The sequence below is a fragment of the Saimiri boliviensis genome, chromosome 9 (assembly GCF_048565385.1).
Source record: "Saimiri boliviensis isolate mSaiBol1 chromosome 9, mSaiBol1.pri, whole genome shotgun sequence".
Lineage (NCBI taxonomy): Eukaryota > Metazoa > Chordata > Mammalia > Primates > Cebidae > Saimiri > Saimiri boliviensis.
In genome coordinates, this window is record NC_133457.1 from 64,371,811 (window position 1) to 64,392,555 (window position 20,745).

Here is a 20,745-nt window from a genome sequence, read left to right on the forward strand (position 1 = left end):
CTCCTCCTAGACACACTAGCTTTCCTTGGCCTCAGGCATGGCTCTCTGTTCTTCTGTCTCACTGACTGCTCCTTTGCAGGGTCCTTTCCTGGCTCTACTTTATCTCTCACTCTCTAAATATCGGAGGGCTCCAGTACAGTGACCTGGGTTCACTTTTCTATCTGCCTCACACCCTAAGAGACCCCTTCTCCAGCCTTATGACTTTGCGGACCACCTTCACTGCTGGCTCCTGTGTCCCTAGCCTCCATGTGCCACTCCAGACCCACTTGCAATCCTTCTCCTCCCTGCTCTGGGTTGGAGACTAACCCTATGTGCTGCATCCAGGGGTTCCTTTGCCCTCTGGCTTCCCATGGCCTTTGGAGGAGGGGTGGAGAGTGAGGTCAGGATATTTGTTCTCCCTGTAGGGTTGCCGTGGACTGGCTGCATTCTTCCACCAAAGGCCTCAGCTCCTGTCAGTTGACAACGTACAAACTTGTCTATTAAAGGATAAATCCCAGGCCGGTGTGGTGGCTCATGCCTGTATTCCCAACACTTTGGGAGGCCAAGGCAGGTGGGTCACCCGAGGTTAGCAGTTCGAGACCATCCTGGCCAACATGGCAAAACCCTGTCTCTACGAAATATACAAAAATTAGCCAGGTTTGGTGGTGCACATCTGTAATCCCAGCTACTCAGGAGGCTGTGGAAGGAGAATCACTTGAACCTGGGAGGTGGAGGTTGCAGTGAGCAGAAATCGCACCAGTGCACCCCAGCCTGGGCAACAGAGCGAGACTGTCTCAAAAAAAAAAACAAAAAAGAGAAATAAAAAGATAAATCCCCTTCCTTGGATGAAAACACACGAGTTTGGATGTTGTCTTCTCCACTCAGCTGTCTTTGGCCCCACGTTCCAGGAACTTCTCACTCCTTCAGAACTAGGGATGGTTGGGGCGCCACCGTTACTAGCCCTGGGGGTCTGCAGCGCCCTCCTGGCTTCTGTACATCCTGCTACTCTTTTCTAAAGGCTTCTTTTATTAAACCCTCCTCAAATGTCTCAATTCCAGGGTGCCAGCTGTCTCTCCCTGAGACCCTCTCTGCTACAAATTCCAAACGGCTCTCATGTTTCCATCACTTCTGAATTCTCAACCCATGTGAGCTGCTCAGACTGATTCTTCACCCCAATCCCCCAAAATCTTGCTCGCCCCACCAGCTTCCCTCTCCTGATGAAAGATAACTCCATGCTTACAGTTATGCACTCACTTTCGCTCACAGCATTTATCACACTTGATGCATTTTGTTTTCCTCCATCCTCATTAGCTGTTTTGTTCTCTGCTGTATCTGCAATGTGCCATGTACTTTGTAGGCACTGACACATTTCTGTTGAATGAATATATGCCTTTAATAAATGACCAGACCAGGTGTGGTGACTCATGCCTCTAATCCCAGCACTTTGGGAGGCCAAGGGGGGCGGATTGCTTGAGCCCAGGAATTCAACACCTGCTGGGGCAACATGGTGAGACCCCCCATCTCTACAAAAAATAGAAAAATATTATCCAGGCATGATGGTGTGCACCTGTGGTCACAGTTACTTGGGAGGCTGAGGTGGGAGGATCACTTAAGCCTGGGAGGTTGAGGCTGCAGTGAGCTGTGATTGAGCCACTGCACTCCGGCCTGGGAGACAGAACAAAACCCTATCTCAAAAATAAATAAATAAATAAATAAATAAATAAATAAATAAAAAAAAAAAAAAAAAGAAAAAAAGACCATAATGGGGAACAAAATAAAAATTTAAAAAGACCATAACGGGGAACACAGAGCTGGCTCATGAACAGCTGCCTCATTCTTTTCCACAGCACACAGCATTCCGGGGTACCGGTGTCCCACGGCAGTTTTTTGACTCGTTTTCTGTGATGGACATCCAGGTGGGTTCTAACCTTCAGTGTGTCAAACCATGCTGCTGAAAACTCTCCTAAGCATGTATCCTTGTATTTCTCACTAGGCTAAGACTCTAAGATGTGCGATTGTTAGGTCAAAAGGTGCTCATCTAAAATTCTGATCATATTTCCAAGTTGCTCTCCAAACCGGCAGACGCAGCCAGTTCTCTCTCCCTGACAACAGTGGATAAACACGACTGTTTCCCCATCTGCTCGGCACTATGCAGTATCAGACTTTCTGATCTTGCTCAATAGGGATCGGAATTTCTTTCTTTCTTTCTTTGAGATGGAGTTTCGCTCTTGTTACTCAGGCTGGAGTGCAATGGCGCGATCTCGGCTCACTGCAACCTCCGTCTCCTGGGTTCAGGCAATTCTCCTGCCTCAGCCTCCTGAGTAGCTGGGATTACAGGCACGAGCCACCATGCCCAGCTAATTTTTTGTATTTTTAGTAGAGACGGGGTTTCACTATGTTGACCGGGATGGTCTCGAGCTCTTGACCTCATGATCCACCCACCTCGGCCTCCCAAAGTGCTGGGATTACAGGCATGTTGCACCATGCCCAGCTAATTTTTTTTTGTATTTTTAGTACAGACGGGGTTTCACCATGTTGACCAGGATGGTCTCGATCTCTTGACCTCGTGATCCACCCGCCTCGGTCTCCCAAAGTGCTGGGATTACAGGCTTGAGCCACCGCGCCCGGCCAGGGATCGGAATTTCTATGTTCAAAGGGCATTTTCTCTAATATGGTAGTGAAGCCTCGTTTCCTTTGGAACTTTTCCAGGGGTCACACCGGCCAAGGCCTGGTTGGAGACGCCTGGGACCCAAAGGAGCAGCCGGTCCCCCGCCCCTGGCCGCGACAGTACCCACGATTCCGATCGCTACTCCCTCTTTTTCTGCACTTTCCATTCTCCCCCACAAGCTTCTGATTCTTGGAACCAGGCTCGGTGACCTCACGCCAGTGACTTCATATCCGGGACTTTCTGGGAATTCTCAGCAGCGCTTTTTCGTAAGAAACCTAAGAGGGGAGGTGCGGGGTGGGGAGGGGATGGGGGAGGGGGGTGGTGGGGAGGGGGGTGGTGGGCGGAGCTTTTGAGGGAGAAGGGAGAGAACAGCTCAGGGCCAGCTTCCTTCTTCCAATTAGGTCGGGTGGAGCCGGCAGGGCCGGCGGCGGAGCGGCGGCCGGCGAGACCCAAGAACCGCCCCCTGGGCCCGCAGCGGGACACCCGGGAGCCCGCCTTCCGGGACGCAGGTGGGGGCTGGGGACGCGGACCGCAGTCCTCTGAGCTCCTGATTGGGGACCCGAGAGCGACCGGTTCCTGAGGGTTCCCAGGCAGAGCCTCTGCTAGAGTTTTCTTCGGAAGTTAGCTGGGCACCTAACTGGGCAGCTCTGCCACAGATTGGGGGGAGGGGCAGTATAACCAAAACCAGAGCCCCATTATGACCTTTGTGGGCCCTAAGTACTTTTGCCTTAATGGGCTTCTTTTCCATAAAAAAAAAAAAAAAAAAAAAAAAAAACCTATTCAAACAATTTCTTTGGCCTGAAAATTTGTTTTTCCCTTCTGTAAAATAAGTTAAAACGTTTTCATGGGCTTCTAAAGGTATTGTGGGCCCTAGGCACCGTTGCCCCTCTGCTGGACGGGTAAGTTGGCCCTGGGCAGAATCAGGGCGATGTGGCACAGCCTGGAAAGAACATGAAAGGATCTAGAAGATAGAATTCTCCCCTCCTGGAGGAGGCCATGAACACAGTAGCAGCTGCACAGGAAGGGCCTTGAATGACCTAAGAAGCGTGGATTTTGAGGCGATGGAGGTGGTGAGAAGCTGCTGCAAGGCTGGATTGGAGGGCTGATGGTTTGCGGGTGGCACTGGGGGTGGGGAGAGAAATGAGGAGGCTGTTGCTGCGGTACAGTCAGATGCTGGAGCTCACGGATCAATGTGGAAATGAAGCAGGGGGCGAGGGGAAGACACACCTGGGAAGCCGGAGCCCACTGATCTGAGGCAGTAACGCAGGGAGAAGCCTGGACTGTCTTCTCTTGGCTTGCGTGAATGGCAGATGCTGCTACCCTTCTGGGGACAGAGGAAGACAGGAGGAGAACCGTATGTATCCAGGACTTTGGGAAGATCAAATGGAAGGTCCTTCACAAATAACAAAGCGAGGAGACTTTGAGTAACTTCACAGGCATGTGGGAAGCTTCAGGGCCACCTCTTGCCCCGATCCTGCCATTGTTCCTAACAGGCATTCTAACCCCACCCCTGCTGTCTGGCCTGCCTCCCCAAAGCTCGTTGGGCCACCTTCCTGCCCTCTATGGCCTGGAAGACAAAAGCACCTCACTTGGGCATTTCCGGAATAAAGAATGAGGGGAAAGCAGCCTAGGTTTTCAATAAATCCCCTTTCAGTAGAAAACTCGCCCAGAATCTCATTGGCTACCTATTTCTGAATCCCCAAGAACTGTTTTTATGTGCACATCCCCACACCCATAAGAGACTTGACTCCCACCCTTCAATACAAACACTGGGCTTTCTCCAGAGCAAATCAGGCCAAAATCAAGGGCTGGGGCAGGAAATACAGGGAGAAGAGCTTGGGCTTGGATGACTCATTGAAAGATAATCCTTCATATATTCACTCTAAAACACCAATCTAGTACTTATTATGTGCTCTGGCACCATTCCAGCACGGGAGTGCATCAAGAATCAAATAGGACAATGGTTCTTCAGGGAGACGATACTTCAGTGGGAGGAAGACTGACTGGAGGTGTCACTTTCGAAAGATGTATGCATGTTCTAGAATTTTGCCTCTTCCCTACCAAAAGGTGATGTCTAATACTCCCTTCCTTTCAATCTGGGCCCACTTGTAACCAACGGGATGTGCAGATGTGGTTTTTCATGACTTCTCAGCAAGGCCATGAGAGGCGATGCAGCTTCCGCCTTGTTAGTTGGGACACGTCTTTGGAGCAGCAGTTTAGGAAGTTGAATAACCCAGAGATTGCCATGTTGTGAGGAAGCCCAGGCCACACGGAGAGGACACACGTGTGTGTTCCAGCGGACATCCCTGCTGAACTCCCAAACATTGTGGCACAGAAACAAGCCATGCCTACTGTGCTGTCAAAATTCCTGACCCACATGGTTGTTGTTGTTTTTAAAAACCACTGTTTGGGATGGTTTGCTGTGCAGAAATAATATCTAGAACACTAAGAAACAAGTGAATAAGTGAGCAAGACCATTTCATATTGTGAGAGGGAAATATGGAAAAACACAAAACAGCAAGAAAACGTAGAGCAGGGCCTCTGCAGATAGGGGGAAGGGGGGAGGACTGATCAGGAAAGGCCTTTCTGGGAGAGACACTGGAACTGAGACCTGAGTGAGAACCTCAGCCACTAACCATCTGGACCTTTCCTCCAGAGGTTCATCAAGGACAAAGTTCTGGAGGCAGGAATCGGCTTGGTATGCTCTCAGAAGAGCAAGAAAGACCGTGTGACGAGGGTATGTGGATGAGGAGGAGAGTGGGGCCAAGGAAGCTGGAGAGCAAGGCAGAGAGGCAGGTCCTTCTGGTCTGACCGGTCACCGAGAGGAGTTTGGATTGAAGCCTGAGCTGGGGAGCCGGTGGACGGCATCACGCAGGAGCGACTGAGCTGGTCAACTAACAAGAGCTGTGGCTGCCTGGTGGAGGGCAGAGTGTGAGGACAGACAGGGCCCAGGGAGGAGGACCCCAGGGGAGGCGAGGGCAGGGCCTCGGCCACCAGCGAAGGGAGGGCGGACGGTGATGAGACGCGGTGACGGCGGTGAAGATGGGGACTAGTGGACAAACTCCAGACACGGAGGCCAGGACGGAGAGTGCTACGGAGGGCGGAGGCCCAGCCCCGCAGGTCCCGGCGGAATCTGGACGTGGGTGAGGACGGGAACCCGGCATCCGTCTGGAATCCGGGGGGAGCCTCCGCGGGAGGGCTGGCCCGGACGGCGCGTCCTGGCGTCCGGCGTCTGCAGTGCGGAGCCAGTCCCCGGGCGTCTCCCAGCAACGGCCGCCGCCGCCCGGACGTTCTCAGCTCCGCGGCCTCCGCGCCCTCAGCGTCACCTTGGCGACGCCGGTGGCAACGCGCCCTGCGGGCTCCGGGGGCGGGGTCCGGGCGCCGCGCGCTCCGCCCCCAGCCCCGCCCGCCCCTCCTCCGCCGCCTCGCGCTCCGCCCCCAGCCCCGCCCGCCCCTCCAACGCGGCACGCGCTCCGCCCCCAGCCCCGCCCTCCTCGCCCGCCCAGCCCTTCCTTGGCGGCACGCGGGGCCGCAGGTGCGCAGCGCTCCGGGAGGGGCCTCGCCGGGGAGCCGCCGCTCTTCCCCGTGCACGCCCCGCGGGCGCCACCAGGCGCGCAGCCACCTCCCCGCGCTTCCCCCTGGGCCGTCCGCCTCCAACCATTCGGGTCACCTCCGCTGAGACGCCTTCCCTGACCACCCAAGCTGAAGGAACTGCCAACCTTTCCCTCGTGGACTTCTTTATCTCTCCCCTCCAAAATGATCTCATCTGCTTCTACCTATATTATCTTCCTCTTTAAACCGAAGTTCCATAAGCTCAGACACACATTTTGCCTTGTTCATCTCTGTTCTCAGCACCCTGAACAGAACCCGGCATGAATGAGGTGCTCAGTAAAAGTTACTTGGATGAATTGGCAGGTTTACTCAATCGTTTTATTCATTTATTTGACATTTATGGAGTGCCTTCTAGGCACTTGTGGTAAAGAAGTACCAAGATGAACAAGACAGGGGAGCCCCCCCCTTGGAGTTAAGGAAGAAGATATATTTTTAAAAATTACAATAATATGAAAAGTGAATGTCTTTGAGTTCCAGATGCCAGGTATAGCTTCAAGCACTTTTTACACTGCCTGGTGTTCCATTATTGGAACGTTAAGCATGTGGAAGTTATTTTACCCTACTGCTCAAGATCATCGCTAAGGTCTGATTGCAGAAATTCAAAACTGCAACTTCAGGCATAAATGGGTTAATTCACTTAATCTTCACAGCAGTAGGTACTATAACTGTGCCCACTTTACAGATGAGAATGCTGGGGAGTATAGTCATGCTCTGTAGGCTGCTGGGTCCTGGAATCAAGTGAGATCCCACAGAAGGCAGGGGAGGGGTACATGGTGTACCAGGCCCAAGCAGGCAGATTTGGGACCATTATCCTCGAGACAGCACAGTCTCCCACAGGGTGCAGACTCCTTCCAGATCCGAGCCATGTTGTCCCAGGGGAGCCCCACCCATCTTGGCTGAGCAGGAAATGAGGGGCCTGCGAGGGCTGTGGAGGGTTGAGCCTCGGGCTAGGGGTAGGATAGGCGCCTGTCTCTTCCACTGAAGCAAAGTGCAGGTGACACATGAACTTGGTGGGAGGCAAACCCAGGGTCAAATGCCTGTGCATCCAGGAAACCCAGGAACAAAATGTATTCCACGTCCGGGTCTTTGCAAGTGCTGTCCCTCCACCTGGCGCTTCCTCCCCAGATTTTCACATAGTTGTTCTTTGTCATTTAGATCTCCACTGAGGTGTTTTTTCCTTAGAGAGGCCTGGCTTGGCCGCTCCACCTAAAGCAATCACCTGCCGTTGTTACATGACGCAATGTCATGTAACTTATCCCAGAGTGCGAGAGCGGCCTAGCCAGGTGCATCCCCCTATTCCTAATTTAATTTTTCTCATTTATTGTCTGTTTCCTCATTTAAAAAGTTCCCTGAAAGTGGGACCCCTTGGACTGCACCTGTGTCCCCACTGCTTAGAACAGGTCTGGAATACAGAAGATACCTAGTGCTTTTTGAAAGACAGCGTGAAAAGGGCCCTTCACCAAATCATCCTGACTTTCCAGGCCAGGATCTGAGCACTCCCCTTCCCAGGAGCCCCTGCTTTGCACACAGCACCTGGGCTGAATAGGCAGAAGTGGCCCAGCCATGGTGGGCACAGAAATTCTCCTGGCATGAGTTCCTCCCACTTCCCAGGCCTGACTGGGTTGCTCTCCAGCTCTGGGGCAGGCTTCTAAGAACTCCTCCAGGATGGTGTTCAAGAACATCCAGGAAGGGAGGCTGAGGTAGAGAGGGCAGTGGGGTGTGTGTGCATGTGTGTGCATGCACGCGTGATGGGGAGGGGAGTAAGGAGAATAGGAGAGTGGGCGTTTCTGGTTGCCAGCCACAATGGTGGAGAAGGGGTGGCCTTTAGAGCCTTCCCACGCTGCCATTGCTAGGAAGAGGAGGCACCTGGAGGTTGTGGCTGCTCTCTCCCCTGCAGCGGGAACACAGACTGGAACAGATGCACACACAGTCAGATATGCACAGAATAGAGAATAAAACTTGGGTTTATTCAGACCGTACGCTTCCTGTTTGGGGTGCAGTGGGGGGCAGTTGTGGGGACAGAGAAAGGCAGTGTATTTGGCTTCTGGGGACATGGTGATTGCTGACTCTTCATGTGACCTTTGGGCCACCAGATGACCAGCTGAATTGTGGAGATGCTGATGAAGGGGCTGGCACCCAGGCCCTTCTGGAGACCTCACAGTGATTGCAAACAGAGAGCGACGCTGTGTCCAGTTGGCTCTGTTCCTCTCCGGGGATTACAGAGCAGATGGCTGGGAACATTCAGACTAATAAAAGAAAAACTCTGGGTAGAGGGACACTCTGGGGGGGGCTCCACCTCAGGCAATGGTGTGCAGATTCACACATGTCCATGCATGGGCCAGGTCTGTGTGAGAAACGTGTGTGTGTGTGTGTGTGTGTATGTGTGTATATTACATCCTCCACAAGCAGCTGGGAGCCCCCACCCCACCCCCACGCCTGTGCTACTCCGTGGGCTGCTTCCAGACCTTTCTTTTCCCATTGGAAGAACTGGGCCCATTGAAAGAACTGACAAAAGGGAGATGGCCCCAGTAATCTTCTGAAGATGCCCTTTCTCTTGGTCCTTGCGCCAGGGTGCAGGAGGTAGGCGCCCACCTCAGTCCTGGGGCAGTGGAGGCCAGAACAGGTGGCAGATGTGGTGGGAGGGGTGGCCTCACTGGGCAGCTGTCTGGGGGCTGCAGGACACCTGCACCAGCTCAGCTTCTGCCAGGTCACTGCTGAACCCAGCTGGGCTGTGCAGGAACTGCCTCAGCAACGGGGAGGCATGGAGCCCGAGGCGGAGACCTGGGCTCCTGGGGGGCTCTGCCCGCTCGGTGACTGTGCTGGAAGACATGAGGACTGTGTTCCCGAACTGATCCACCTCCTCGTACTGCTCAGTCACGGTTCTCATGGCTCCATAGTGCTGCGAGCTCCCTGGCCCTGTCTGCAGCTCCAGAACACTCTTTTGCCGCCCTGTGGGCAGGGGACTGGCTGAGGGAGGGGCAGGCTTAGGTGGCGCAGAGCACCGGGTGGCGTCTGGGACACCCTTCTGCTGGAGCAGGGCCTGGCCTGCGTCCTGAGCTAGCTGTGTGCTTTTCACTGAGCTGTCAGGGTTGCCCTTGAAGCCGGGAGTCTCTGGAGGCTTCCTTGTGGCCGACTGGATGGAGATAAATGTTGGGGAGGAGGGTGAATCTCGGCTGGGAGGTAAGACCCGAGGGAGGCACATATCTTCTCTTGATGTCTCCCGCCTCCCGGTGGGAGGCGCCGTTGAGGCTGCATGACCTCCGACCTCCGTGTGATTTCTGATCCTGACTTCCCTCTGGGCCTCCGGATGGCATCCAGCCTTGGCTTGGATCTTGACTGCAGTTTGACCCCTGACCTCCTGGCTGGAGCCACTGGGCCTGGCGCTACTGCTGACTGTGACACTGATCTTGTGGGCACTGTGGTCTTCTGGAGGTCCCTGGAAATGGCCTCTGGCGCTGGCCTCAGGCTGGAGGCTGGACATGGAGCTGAGCGCCTTGTGCACAGCTCGTTCAATGTCCAGCAGCCTGGCCAGGGTCTGTTCCTTCAGCTGAGCAACTTCCGTGCTGACCCGCGTCAGCTCCCCAAAGGCCTGCTCCACGGAGGCCTCGGGCTTTTGGCGGGCAGCGGGGGCCTGAGGGGCAGCCCCTTCCAGCTGGGGCACCGCCTCAAAGAGCCTCCGCAGGGCCTGCATGTCCACACTGCTGGCGGCCTCCTTCTCCAGGGCTTGCACCTGGTTCAGGAGGCCCTGGAGCTCGTTCTGGTTTCTTTGCAGACTCGCAGGGCTCTCGGGGGCCCCTTCCACGGGCTGCCCTCCTGAGGAGCCGGGCCCCCCCTGCGGTGAGGTGGGATCGCAATTGACAGCATTGAGCTTGGGGGGCTCAGAACTCTGATTCTGGGCGGGCCTGGGGGCCGTGGTGCTGAGGCCGCGTTGGGGGCTGGGCTGGCTGTGTCCACCAGGGCAGTTGGCCAGAGATCTGTGGCCCTGGCCCACAGTGGTGGGACCCTTGGCTGGCTGAGGGACGGCGGCATCTGTCTCACCTCGTCGCTGCTCTCTTTGTCCCCACTCCGGGGAAAAGCTGGGAGATAGAGGCAAGGACTTGGGCAGCCTCCGAGGAGGGTGGCTCTGGGTTAGGTGTGCCGGTTTAGGGGGCAGTTGTGGCTTCTCCTTTGGGGACCTGGTGGGCTCCAGTTTTGAGGTCTTTGTCTGTAACCCTCCAGGGGCTCTCTGGCCAGCAGAGCTGCTGTGGGAGTGAAGCAGGGGGTCCTTCAGGGGCTCGGAGACCTGCTGGATGGAGTCTTCGTCACAGCGGGCTCTGGCTGGAAAGTCAGGTCCTGTCACAGCAGCTGGGAGAGTAGGAGGAGGAGGAACAAAGGCATTACGGGGTTGCGGGCCGGCACCTGGCGCTTGGGGCCCAGAGGCCAGAATGTGGCGGCCTAGAGGGGCAGTCTTCAGGGTGGTCTCTGCAGCTTGGAGGCCCCCTGGGCAGACTTCTGCCATCACCTTCCCTGGAGGCCCCCAGGCCATCTGTGTGCGGCCCCCAGGCGCCTCCCGCCCTGGCCCAGTACTTTGAGCTGGGCCTCCCTGGAGGGGGCCGGCAGCCTGGACTGAGAGGGCAGTTTCCCTGTGCCTTGACTGGGGTTCCGTCTCAGAAGGCTGGACACCCCCAGGCGGGTCAAAGGTCCTCGCGGGATGAGCGGTGTAGATGCCGTCCTGAATGGTCACCCACCCCCCAGATGGCCCTCTGGGTAGTGCTTGCTCTTCCCCACTGACCTTTCTGGGGGCTGCTGGGATCCGGGGATCACTTCCACCCCCAGGCCTGATGTTGCTTTGGGTAGCCCCAGCTTTCCGAAGACCAGCCTGGATGGGCCCGGCAGTGGCTGCGGGGGCGGGGCCTTGCTTGTGCTTGTTCAGAACTTGCTCGTGCAGGCTCTGGGCTTCAGCTGCTGCCACCCGAAGGCTCTGCATGGCGGCCTGCAGGTCTGGGGCCCCAGGCCCTGGAGGGGTAGTCGTGGCTCCTTCTGACTTTCCCAAGACTGCCATCCCTTTCTGTCCAGTGTGACTGAGGTCTCCCTGCTTTTCTGTGTTTTGCAGTTGGTCTGGTGCCGCAGCTTCCCCAGCCACAGGGACTGCCTTTCCAATGGCCCGAGGAGAGCAAGGGGTGGCCCCTGGGCCTCTCAGATGCCCTATCCCCATGCTGGGGTCCAGTGGGGGAACATGGATGATGCTCTCAGTTGGGGGCAGGCTCTGGGCCCCCTCGCTGGCTGGCCCTGGACTCGGGTCGGCTGGTGGCTCCCACCGCAGACTGTGCAGACCACTCAGGTCTCCTTTGTCTATGCAGCTGGCCAACAGCTGCACGCTGCCCCTCTCAGAGGCCTTGCTAGTCAGCTTGGGCTGCAGAGAGTAGGCAGTCAGTGCGACCAGGCCCTGCTCTGTCTCCTGCATCACCAGCCCAGTCCTTGCCACGGAGACCCTGAGACTGCAAGCCAGCAGCTGCTGGAGCTCGGGGTCCATGTCTTCAGCACCCCCACTGCTGCCTGGAGTTGGCAGCCTCAGTGGCTTGAGTTGGAGCTGGCCAGTTGGGTCTTCCTGCACCAGCAGCCCCTGCCGTTCCACATCTGGCCGGCGCAGGACCTGGCAGATGATCCTGGGAAGTTCACCCGACACCAGCTCCTCCTTTCGTATATGGGGGCATCCCTGCCCTGTGCCCGAGAGCACATACTTGGCAAGGCAGAGCTCCCCTGGCCCTCGGGCCTCCATGAGGATGCCTCCATGGTGCAGGATGCCAGGGGTGGTGTGCAGAGTCCGCAGGGTCCCCTCAGCTGCAGTCTCCTGGCGCTCTCCCATCCCGTTCTCAGTGGGGCTCATGGGCTGCTCTTCCTGGAGGTTGCCCCCTCGGATGCTCTCAGCTGCCAGGGAGCCCATGGGGCAATTCTCAAAAAGCCAGGTGAACTTGTGGACGGCACCTGCGGGGATGGGCCCGGAGATTACCCGGGGCTGGTCTTCTTCCTTCTTGCCTGCCTCCAGGGCCTGGAAAACCTCCTTCTGACGAGACACCTGCCCTGAAGGGATCTCCACGCGGCTGCAGTATCTCACAGGCCCTCTTCCGCAGGGACCACCTGGGGCCTGAAGAGGCTCAGTCTCAAAGACATGTCTGTCTGTCTGTCTCTCCGCAGCCGGGACCTGGCTGACCTGCAGGTACTGCTCCCTGGACCCCGCTGACCTGTCTGAGGCTTGGGGCTTGAACATCCAGGTGCAGGACTGTGCCTCAGCCTTAGCTGTGGGACCTGTGACCTCCGACCCCTGCTTTTCGGCAAGCTCACTCATTGGGCACGTCTCGAACAACCACCGGATGGTCTGCACATCGCCCTTTGGGGGCGCATCAGGCTGGGGGTCTCCCTGACCCTTCCCTTCTTCTTCCTTTCGTTTCTGCTGCTCCCTCTGGTGGATCATCTCCAGGGGCTGGGTCTCAAAGAGCCACCGAGCAGTGCCAACGTCCCCAGCCACCACCTCCTGCCGGGTGACACCCCGCACCACGTCAATGGTACTGGGGCTTCGGCCGAGCTGGTCCAGGGGCTGTGTCTCAAACATCCACCTGTAGCCCTGCACATCACCTCCGACGATCTGCTCTCTGCTAACAGAAGTCAGGGCGTGGAGGCGGCCCTTGCTGTCCTGCATGGCATACACCGGGGCCCCTACGCCCTGGGCCTGCCCAGCAGAATCAGTTCCTTCTTCTCTGCTCGGATGCCCATGGGCCGGAGCCTCACCCTGTCCAATGCTGTCCAAGGGAAGGGTCTCAAAAAGGTTCTTAAAAGTCTTCACATCCCCCTTTAGCCCGTCCCTCTGGGGGACACCCTGAGAGCCGGGCAGTGGGGAGGAGCTGTCACTGGATAGGTGCCCCTCACCGTCCTGGGGATCCACCCGCTGTAGGTGACCCACTTGGACCTTGTCTCTGAAAGCATCCAGGGGCTTTGTCTCAAATAACCACAGGGTGGAGCGGACATCACCAGGGACCACTTCCTCCTTGGGTGGGGCCTCTGCTCCAGCCTCGTCGTCCCCCTTCAGAGTGTCCAGCGCTCGCGTCTCAAACAGATGCCGCTGCTGCTGAACATCCGGACCAGGTGGGATGAGGTCTGGGGATGGCTGGAAGTCCTTCTCGTCTACCAAGATCTCCCGGATGGCATCCAGGGGCTGTGTCTCAAAGATCCAGCGAGTTGCGCTGACGTCAGGCCGGTCTCCCTCCTCCAGGGAAATCCCCCGGATCACCCGCACCTGGCTGGGGTCCTGGTTGAAGGCGTCCAGTGGCCGAGTCTCAAAGAGCCAGCGGGCAGACCTCACCGCATTGCTTTGGATCTCCTCCCGGCAAGCGGCCTTGACCTCATGGATGGCACCCTCTGCATCCTGGATGGCACACAGGGGCTCTGCTTGGAACAGCTTCACTGTCTTTTTCACATCACCCTTCAGCTCTTGGATCTCTGAGCGCAGTTCCAACGGGCTCTGCTCCTGCAGGGAGGTGCGGGAGCCCAGGCAGTCCAGCGGCCGCGTCTCAAACAGCATCCTGGTACCCTGGACGTCTCCGCTGGCTGCGGGCTCCCTCACAGTAGCCTCCAGTTCCTTGGCTTGCCCCGTCAGCTCATCCAGTGGCTTTGTCTCAAATAGCCAGCGGGCTGCACGGACGTCCCCTCCACCCGGCTGGGGCCTGGCTGGCTCTTGGTCTGTGCTGTTGGCAAAGGAGCCTTCTTCAAACTTGCGGGAGGTGGCCTGGACGTCACCACCCGGCACAGGCTCCTTGGCAGCTGGCCTCTCATGATCTCCAATGGCATCCAGTCGCCAGTTCTCAAAGATCCAGCGCATGCACTGAACGTCACCCTCGGTGGGTTCCTCAGAGCCCAGGACCTCAGCCAGGTCCTCGGCCACGGCCTCGGCCAGATTCTTGCGGAGCTCGGGGTGGATGTGCCTGTAGAGGCGGCGAAGCTCACTAGCTTGCCGCTGCTGGTGGAACTTGGAGAAGGACTCCTTGGGTGGCGGCAGTGGCAGGTCCTCCAGGGCTGGGGGTGGAGGGAGGGGCGGGTCCTCTGCAGCTGCCATCCTCACGGTTGGTGTGGGGGCCATCTGCGTCTGGGTGTCGGCCATCCTTCTGAGAAGAAGGGGAAGAGGTGAGGGTGGGATTGGGGGCTTAGGTCTAGATGACCAGCAGGGTAGAGGCTGGATGCTGGGAGAAATAGCAGGAAACAGGGCTCTGGGTGACTTGTGCTTAGAGTCCTCCCTCTTTCTGTGTGCCTGGCCTGGGCTTCAGTCTGCTGCCGGCATGTTTGGTGTGCGACAGGACATGTGGACCCATCCATCACAGTGGGTTCCTGCTTCCCTGCATCTCCTGGGTTGCTAGAGAGCAACCAGGGTACCACCGGCCATGAGACACTTTCCTTTAGCTCCACAAGGGATGCCCAAATCCAGATGGCAAACTGGACATGCCCCATCCTCGCCTGCCTTTGTTAAAAATCGGTGTTTCCCGAGAAGACTTCCAGGGGAGTGGCCGGGGGAAATCCTGACTTTTGGAGTCCCAGCCTTGGAGGGGCAGGTCTCTAAACTGGAGACGAGATTCCCTTGCAGAACACCAGAGGGCAGACTTGCCACGGCGACCTGGAGCCCTGCCTAACTTTTACCTCTTGGCCGTCAACTCACTCCCATCTTTCCCAGGACCAGGGAGGCAGGCAGAGGCCAGCAGCCCATGCTGGAGCGGAGGCAGCTGAGGATCAGGGCTGGGAAGCTCTCATCAGGTATCTCGTGGTTAGGCCAGTCCCAAATTCTGAATCTCCGGTCAGTGTTTTCTGCACTATACTCAAGACTGAGAGTGCCTGAGCTAGGGGGACCTCAGAGGTCTTTTAGCACAACCTTTTGTAAATTAAGATGCAGGAGGTTAGGCCCAGAGTCAGATCTTTGTGAATAAGTGGGAGGCAGTGCTGGCTTGGGGTCCCTGAACTCCATTTAGGGCCTGGCCCCAAGAGATAAGAGGGTCGGGGTGTAAAGCTTTCTTTTTGGCCATAGGACCCTCTATTCCTGCAGGCACCCTGGGAGGATGTGATGGTGACACCTACTAGGGACAGGACCGTGGGACCAGGGTTCTTTCTGCAGAGACAGCCTTGCCCCTTGCTCCTGGAGACCTTGGAGACCTCTTTTTTTTTCTTTTTTTTGAGACAGACTCTCACTCTATCACCAGGCTGGAGTGCAGTGGCACTATCTTGGCTCACTGCAACCTCCACCTCCTGCGTTCAAGTGATTCTCTTGCCTCAGCCTCCCAAGTAGCTGGGACTATAGGTCGAACTCCTGACCTCGTGATCCACTGGCCTTGGTCTCCCAAAGTGCTGGGATTACAAGCGTGAGCCACCATGCCCGGCCCTGGAGACCTCTCCCTAAGCAAGCAAGCACAGCTTCAGGGGCTCAGACTCGGGGGGCTTCAGGCTAAGCCCTACCCCTGCAGGCCTCATGACCACCCCAGCTCAGCCTCTCCCCGGCTCCACCCCTGCCCCTCAATGGCCTCCCACCCCTCAAGGCCGCCTCTGCTCTCTGTCGATGTTTGTCTTATCTGTCTTGTGACAGGTGTACTAACAGTTATCAGAGGTCAGCAGGGAAAGAATGGGAAGCATGTGCCCCCTCTTGCTGCCTCTGACCCACTGCTCTGTACCACATAAGGTGCTAAATATAGCTGAGGTCTTGGCCTCAGAACAGCAGCCCTGGGCTCAGAGGGTGGCTGAGGCCCAGTCAGTGGGGACCCTCAGGGCCATTGGTTCACCTCATTTCCTTTGTTACCCTGGGCTCCCTGATCCTGCCTCCTGAGCTGGTGTCAGGCCCCTGGGCTGCAGGCCAACCAGGTACTGGAATCTGTGCAAAGGAGTCTGCGCCGGGAAGAGGTGCGGGGATGCTGGCAGCAAGTGGGGCGGGACTTTCTCCCTATGGCTACCTCCGAAGGAGGAGAGAGGGAACCCGGTCCTGCTTACCCAACTCCCACCCTGGCAAGTCCACCAGAGACATCAGAACCTTTGGGGAGTGAGAGCTCTGAAACCTGCAGCCTGAGTCTCATTGAAGCTCTGGGTGGTTTCTTTCATTTCCAAGCTCCGGAGAGGCTCCCCTGCCCAAGGCACACCTGCGCCTGTCACCACCTCCATGCCATCCTGTCTCCACCAGGGTGGCCTGGGCAGATGGCAGGTGCAGACTGTCAGCTTCGCCCCTCCCCCGCCCCCCACCCCCAGGAATTTCCAGAATCTCTGCTGGGGCCACCCACAGCTATTATCATGGAGTCCAGGGACATCAGGCCTAAGGACCCTCAGAGGTCACTCAGTGTAAACCCCTTATTGTTCAAACGGAGAAGCAGAGGCCCAAAGAAGGGAAAGGAAGTGTCCAAGGAGGCTCAGCAAGGCGGTAGCAAAGCCTCCTGAGCCCTGGCCTTCCCATCACCATTCTTGCCTGGCCTGAGACTCCTGGGGCAAGTGTAGAGTCAGGACAGAATTCGTACCTGGGACCGGACTTAGGGTGGGGTAAGCCCCAAGGACTGTCCCAGAGCTTGGTCTCCTAGGGCTGGGCCAGCCTCTCAGAATGGTCCCCCTGATGTCCTCAGGTCACCTCCTCCTCGGCCCCGCTGGCTCCATTTGTCTTTACATCTGGGCAAATTTAGGTCTGGTCTCCCTGCCCTGAGCCCCCCAGATCTGCCCTGGGGGCTTTCCCAGTGGGCAAGACCATGGACATGGACAGAGTCTGAATTCTGCCCCAGGTTTTAGGCTGTGATGTGCAGGGAGCTGGGCTCAGGCCAGACCCTGGGAGCTATCGCTGGGCTAGATATGCCAAGAGTGTCACCCACAACAACTGGGCATGGGGCTTGTTGTGGCAATGCACCCCAGGCTTAGCTGCGGCCCCTCGCCCCCGCCTCACTTCTGTTCCTCCTTCCTCCAGACCCTGGGCCTACCTGAGGCTTCCCTGGAAGGAAGCCCTGAAGCCCGAGGCACTCCACATCTGTATTTTAAAAATCACAACTCCAGGCCTTTCTGGGTGGTGTCAAGAGCCTGTCCTTTCTGCTGGCTTCAGGCCTGTGGGAGCCATTCTGAGAGCTCCCATGGGGCTCACTCTGTCTTTACCTCCTTTGTGGGTTCTTTTTTTTTTTTTTTTTTTTTTTTTTTGAGACGGAGTTTTGCTCTTGTTACCCAGGCTGGAGTTCAATGGTGCCATCTCGGCTCACCGCAACCTCCGCCTCCTGGGTTCAGGCAATTCTCCTGCCTCAGCCTCCTGAGTAGCTGGGATTACAGGCACACGCCACCATACCCAGCTAATTTTTTGTATTTTTAGTAGAGACGGGGTTTCACCATGTTGACCAGGATGGTCTCGATCTCTTGACCTCGTGATCCACCCGCCTCGGCCTCCCAAAGTGCTGGGATTACAGGCTTGAGCCACCGCGCCCTGCCCTTTGTGGGTTCTTTATATCTGAGGCTTCCACTCCCCTCCTCCCATGCATGCCCTCAGTCTCCTCCCCCACTCAGAGCCACCCCAATATGTCCATTCCAGGAGAGGGGACCCCAGCTGTGAGAGCCAGCCTTGCCGTGGAAGGACAGAGAGGTAGGTTACTCACCGAGGGTCTCTTAGCTGACAGGGTGCTTGGGGTCTGTAACAGGTGTGGTCTCAGGGTTTGTCCTTCCTCTCGAGATTCTGTTCGGGGTGGTTCTGTTCTGCTGGCTCTGCAGACACCTTCTCGCCTCCCTGGCTCCAGGTCTCTGTCCCCTGCCAGCCCCAGCAGCTGCCTTTATCTTGCTGGCTAGGGGGTGGGCCGTGGTGGGGGTGGGCGGGAGAGGCTATGTTCAGAGCATTAAGTGGTTTGGTTATTTTTAGGGCTTGTGGAAGTCACTCTTCCATCCGGGGGAATCAGTTACATGTCCTTTGGGCTGGGGAGGGGAAACAGAGGGGAAGAAACTTCATTCATCCAAAGTCTGATCTGGGGCTTGGGGTCAGTGACTCAGTTGGGTTGGGGGTGTCCCAGATTATTTTGAGAGAGTGAATAAGGAAGGGCATCTGACACCTCGGACAGCTTGCTCCTGTCTTGTCAGTCACCATCACTCTACTCTGGTCCTGCCTCTGACTCTACCTGATGTGTTTCCACCTACCGTCCCAGGAAACTAGAGGCCCCCTGAGGGTAGGCTGGGCCCCTCCTCCTCTGCTCTGATCCTGGCTACCTCTGAGAGTGAGGCCCAGCTCGCTTTCTTCCCCATTCCTTCTGCACTAAAGAGTTCCCCCTGCCTTACCCACTCCTCCCCATGCCCCACAGCACAGGTCAACAGTCCTGATGAAGCTGGATTTGGGGAAAGACATCTGAATGACCAGGCTCAGCTCTTCACTAGGCCCCTGATTTATCAATGAATTCCACAGGAAGACTGTGGGGTTTTCATCACAGATTATCTGAGTTTTTGCTTTCTTCTGGACTCTTCCCTCTGACTCAGGGCCCAGGCTTTCTGGGAATGGAGGGGAGGGGAAGGGTGGCATGCAGGGAGCTGACCGTGGGGTTATTTCTGACCCTGGAGTCATCAGCTTCCCAGTCACAGACGGAGTGGTGGAGGGGGGGTCACACCTGCCTCCTCCTTCGTTTACCAGGGCCCAAGGGCCGAGCAGGCTCAAGATCCTGGCAGTCAGACCAGTGTGGTGAAAGATGTCAGGGGACCATCCACAGAAAACCCAAAAGAGGTGTTTTGTCCTAGGTGGGCGGGCCCAGGCTCCATTCTGAGGGTGTGCAGGTGCATTCTGTGGCCTGACACATGAGGTCTTCCTTCTGACTCCCCAAATGCCCTCTGGTGCCAGGGGGTGGTGCCAGACATTGCTCACTTTTTCCATGGAATCAGTGTCAGTCCGGCAGCGTCAGCTGGGATGGGGTGAGGACATCTGGGAACCCCTTCTTCCTGGTCTCCCTCCGTCTTGTCTCTTCCCTGTTCTTTTCTAGCCCTCTGCCTGTCCCCCAGGCTCCTGGCTCTCCCTGGGAAGGGCAGGGAGACAGATGTCTTTGGGGGAAGGAGCAGCCTTAGGCCTTGCAGGATTTCTCCTGGGAGGAGCTTTCTCCCTGTGGAGAAGTTCCTACTTTCTAGGATGGTTTTGAGAATTGAAGGAACTATTATATGTGTTTTGTTTTTGTTTTTGTTTTTGAGACGGAGTTTCGCTCTTGTTACCCAGGCTGGAGTGCAATGTCGCGCGATCTCGGCTCACCGCAACCTCCGCCTCCTGGGTTCAGGCAATTCTCCTGCCTCAGCCTCCTGAGTAGCTCGGATTACAGGCACGTGCCACCATGCCCAGCTAATTTTTTGTATTTTTAGTAGAGACGGGGTTTCACCATGTTGACCAGGATGGTCTCGATCTCTTGACCTCGTGATCCACCCGCCTTGGCCTCCCAAAGTGCTGGGATTACAGGCTTGAGCCACCGTGCCCGGCGGAACTATTATATGTAAAGAGTGCCTCCTGCCAGGCATGGTGGCTCACGCCTGTAATCCAAGTACTTTGGAAGGCTGAGGTGGGTGGATCACTTTAGTTCAGGAGTTCGAGACCAGCCTGGCCAATATGGTGAAACCTTGTCTCTACTGAAAATATAAAAAATTAGTTGGGCGTGGTGGCACATGCCTGTAATTCCAACTACTTGGGAGGCTAAGGCAGGAGAATTTAACCTGGGAGGCAGAAGATGCAGTAAGCCGGGACTGCACTCCAGCCTGGGGCACAGGGCAAGGCTCTGTCCCCACCCCCACCCCCGCAAAAAAAAAGAGAAAGAAAAAAGAATAGAGTGCCTGAGAGCAGTTAGCACACAGCCCATGCTTCAGAAGGGCCTGCTATTATGCTGTATTACTATAAAAAAAGAAAAGCCCGTAGGTGGAACTCACTCTCGTACTCACTGTCTGTGATAGCTCATGGGAGAAATTCTTCAGGCCTCAATATTAAGAAGAGCCTCTTCCTGAGTACTTGGTTTCTTTTGTCTAGTACAGCTGTGCTGTCCAATACAGTTGCCACTAGCCGAATGAGGCTATTTAAACATTAAAATGAAATAAAATAAAAATTCATTTATTTCACGACACTAGCCATATTTTAAGTCCTCCATAGAGACAAGTGGCTAGCAACTATTATATTGATTTTTTGTTTGTTTGTTTGTTTTTTGAAATAGTGTCTCACTCTGTCGCTCAGGCTGGAGTGCTGTGGCACGATCTCAGCTCACTGCAACCTCCGCCTCCCGGGTTCAAGTGATTCTCCTGCCTTAACCACCTGAGTAGCTGGGATTACAGGTATGTGCCACCATGGCTGGCTAATGTTTGTATTTTTAGTAGAGATGGGGTTTCACCATGTTTGCCAGGCTGGTCTTGAACCCCTGACCTCAAGTGATCTGCCCACCTCAGCCTCCCAAAGTGCGGGCGCCCAGGCTGAAACTGTCATATTGAATAATGCACCATGTTTGCATTATTGCAGAAAGTTCTGCCAGATAGTG

General features: G+C 56.3%; 1 protein-coding gene across 3 annotated transcripts; it reads right to left on the minus strand.

Annotated features, from left to right (window-relative positions):
- Nucleotides 1–8,196: 8,196 nt before the first annotated feature.
- On the minus strand, nucleotides 8,197–18,034 carry XIRP1 (xin actin binding repeat containing 1). Of its 3 annotated transcripts, XM_039462015.2 has the most exons (3): nucleotides 17,872–18,033; nucleotides 11,031–14,394; nucleotides 8,197–10,603 (listed from the first exon to the last, which is right to left on the minus strand). In XM_039462015.2, the coding sequence occupies exons 2-3, from the start codon at nucleotides 14,388–14,390 to the stop codon at nucleotides 10,595–10,597; spliced, it is 3,369 nt and encodes a 1,122-aa protein (XP_039317949.1). In that variant the 5' UTR covers nucleotides 14,391–14,394; nucleotides 17,872–18,033; the 3' UTR covers nucleotides 8,197–10,594. The 3 variants fall into 3 exon arrangements, with proteins under 3 accessions (XP_039317949.1, XP_010339785.2, XP_010339784.2); XM_010341483.3 differs by having other exon boundaries at nucleotides 8,197–14,391; nucleotides 17,872–18,034; XM_010341482.3 differs by having other exon boundaries at nucleotides 8,197–14,394; nucleotides 17,872–18,034.
- Between the last annotated feature and the right edge of the window lie 2,711 nt (nucleotides 18,035–20,745).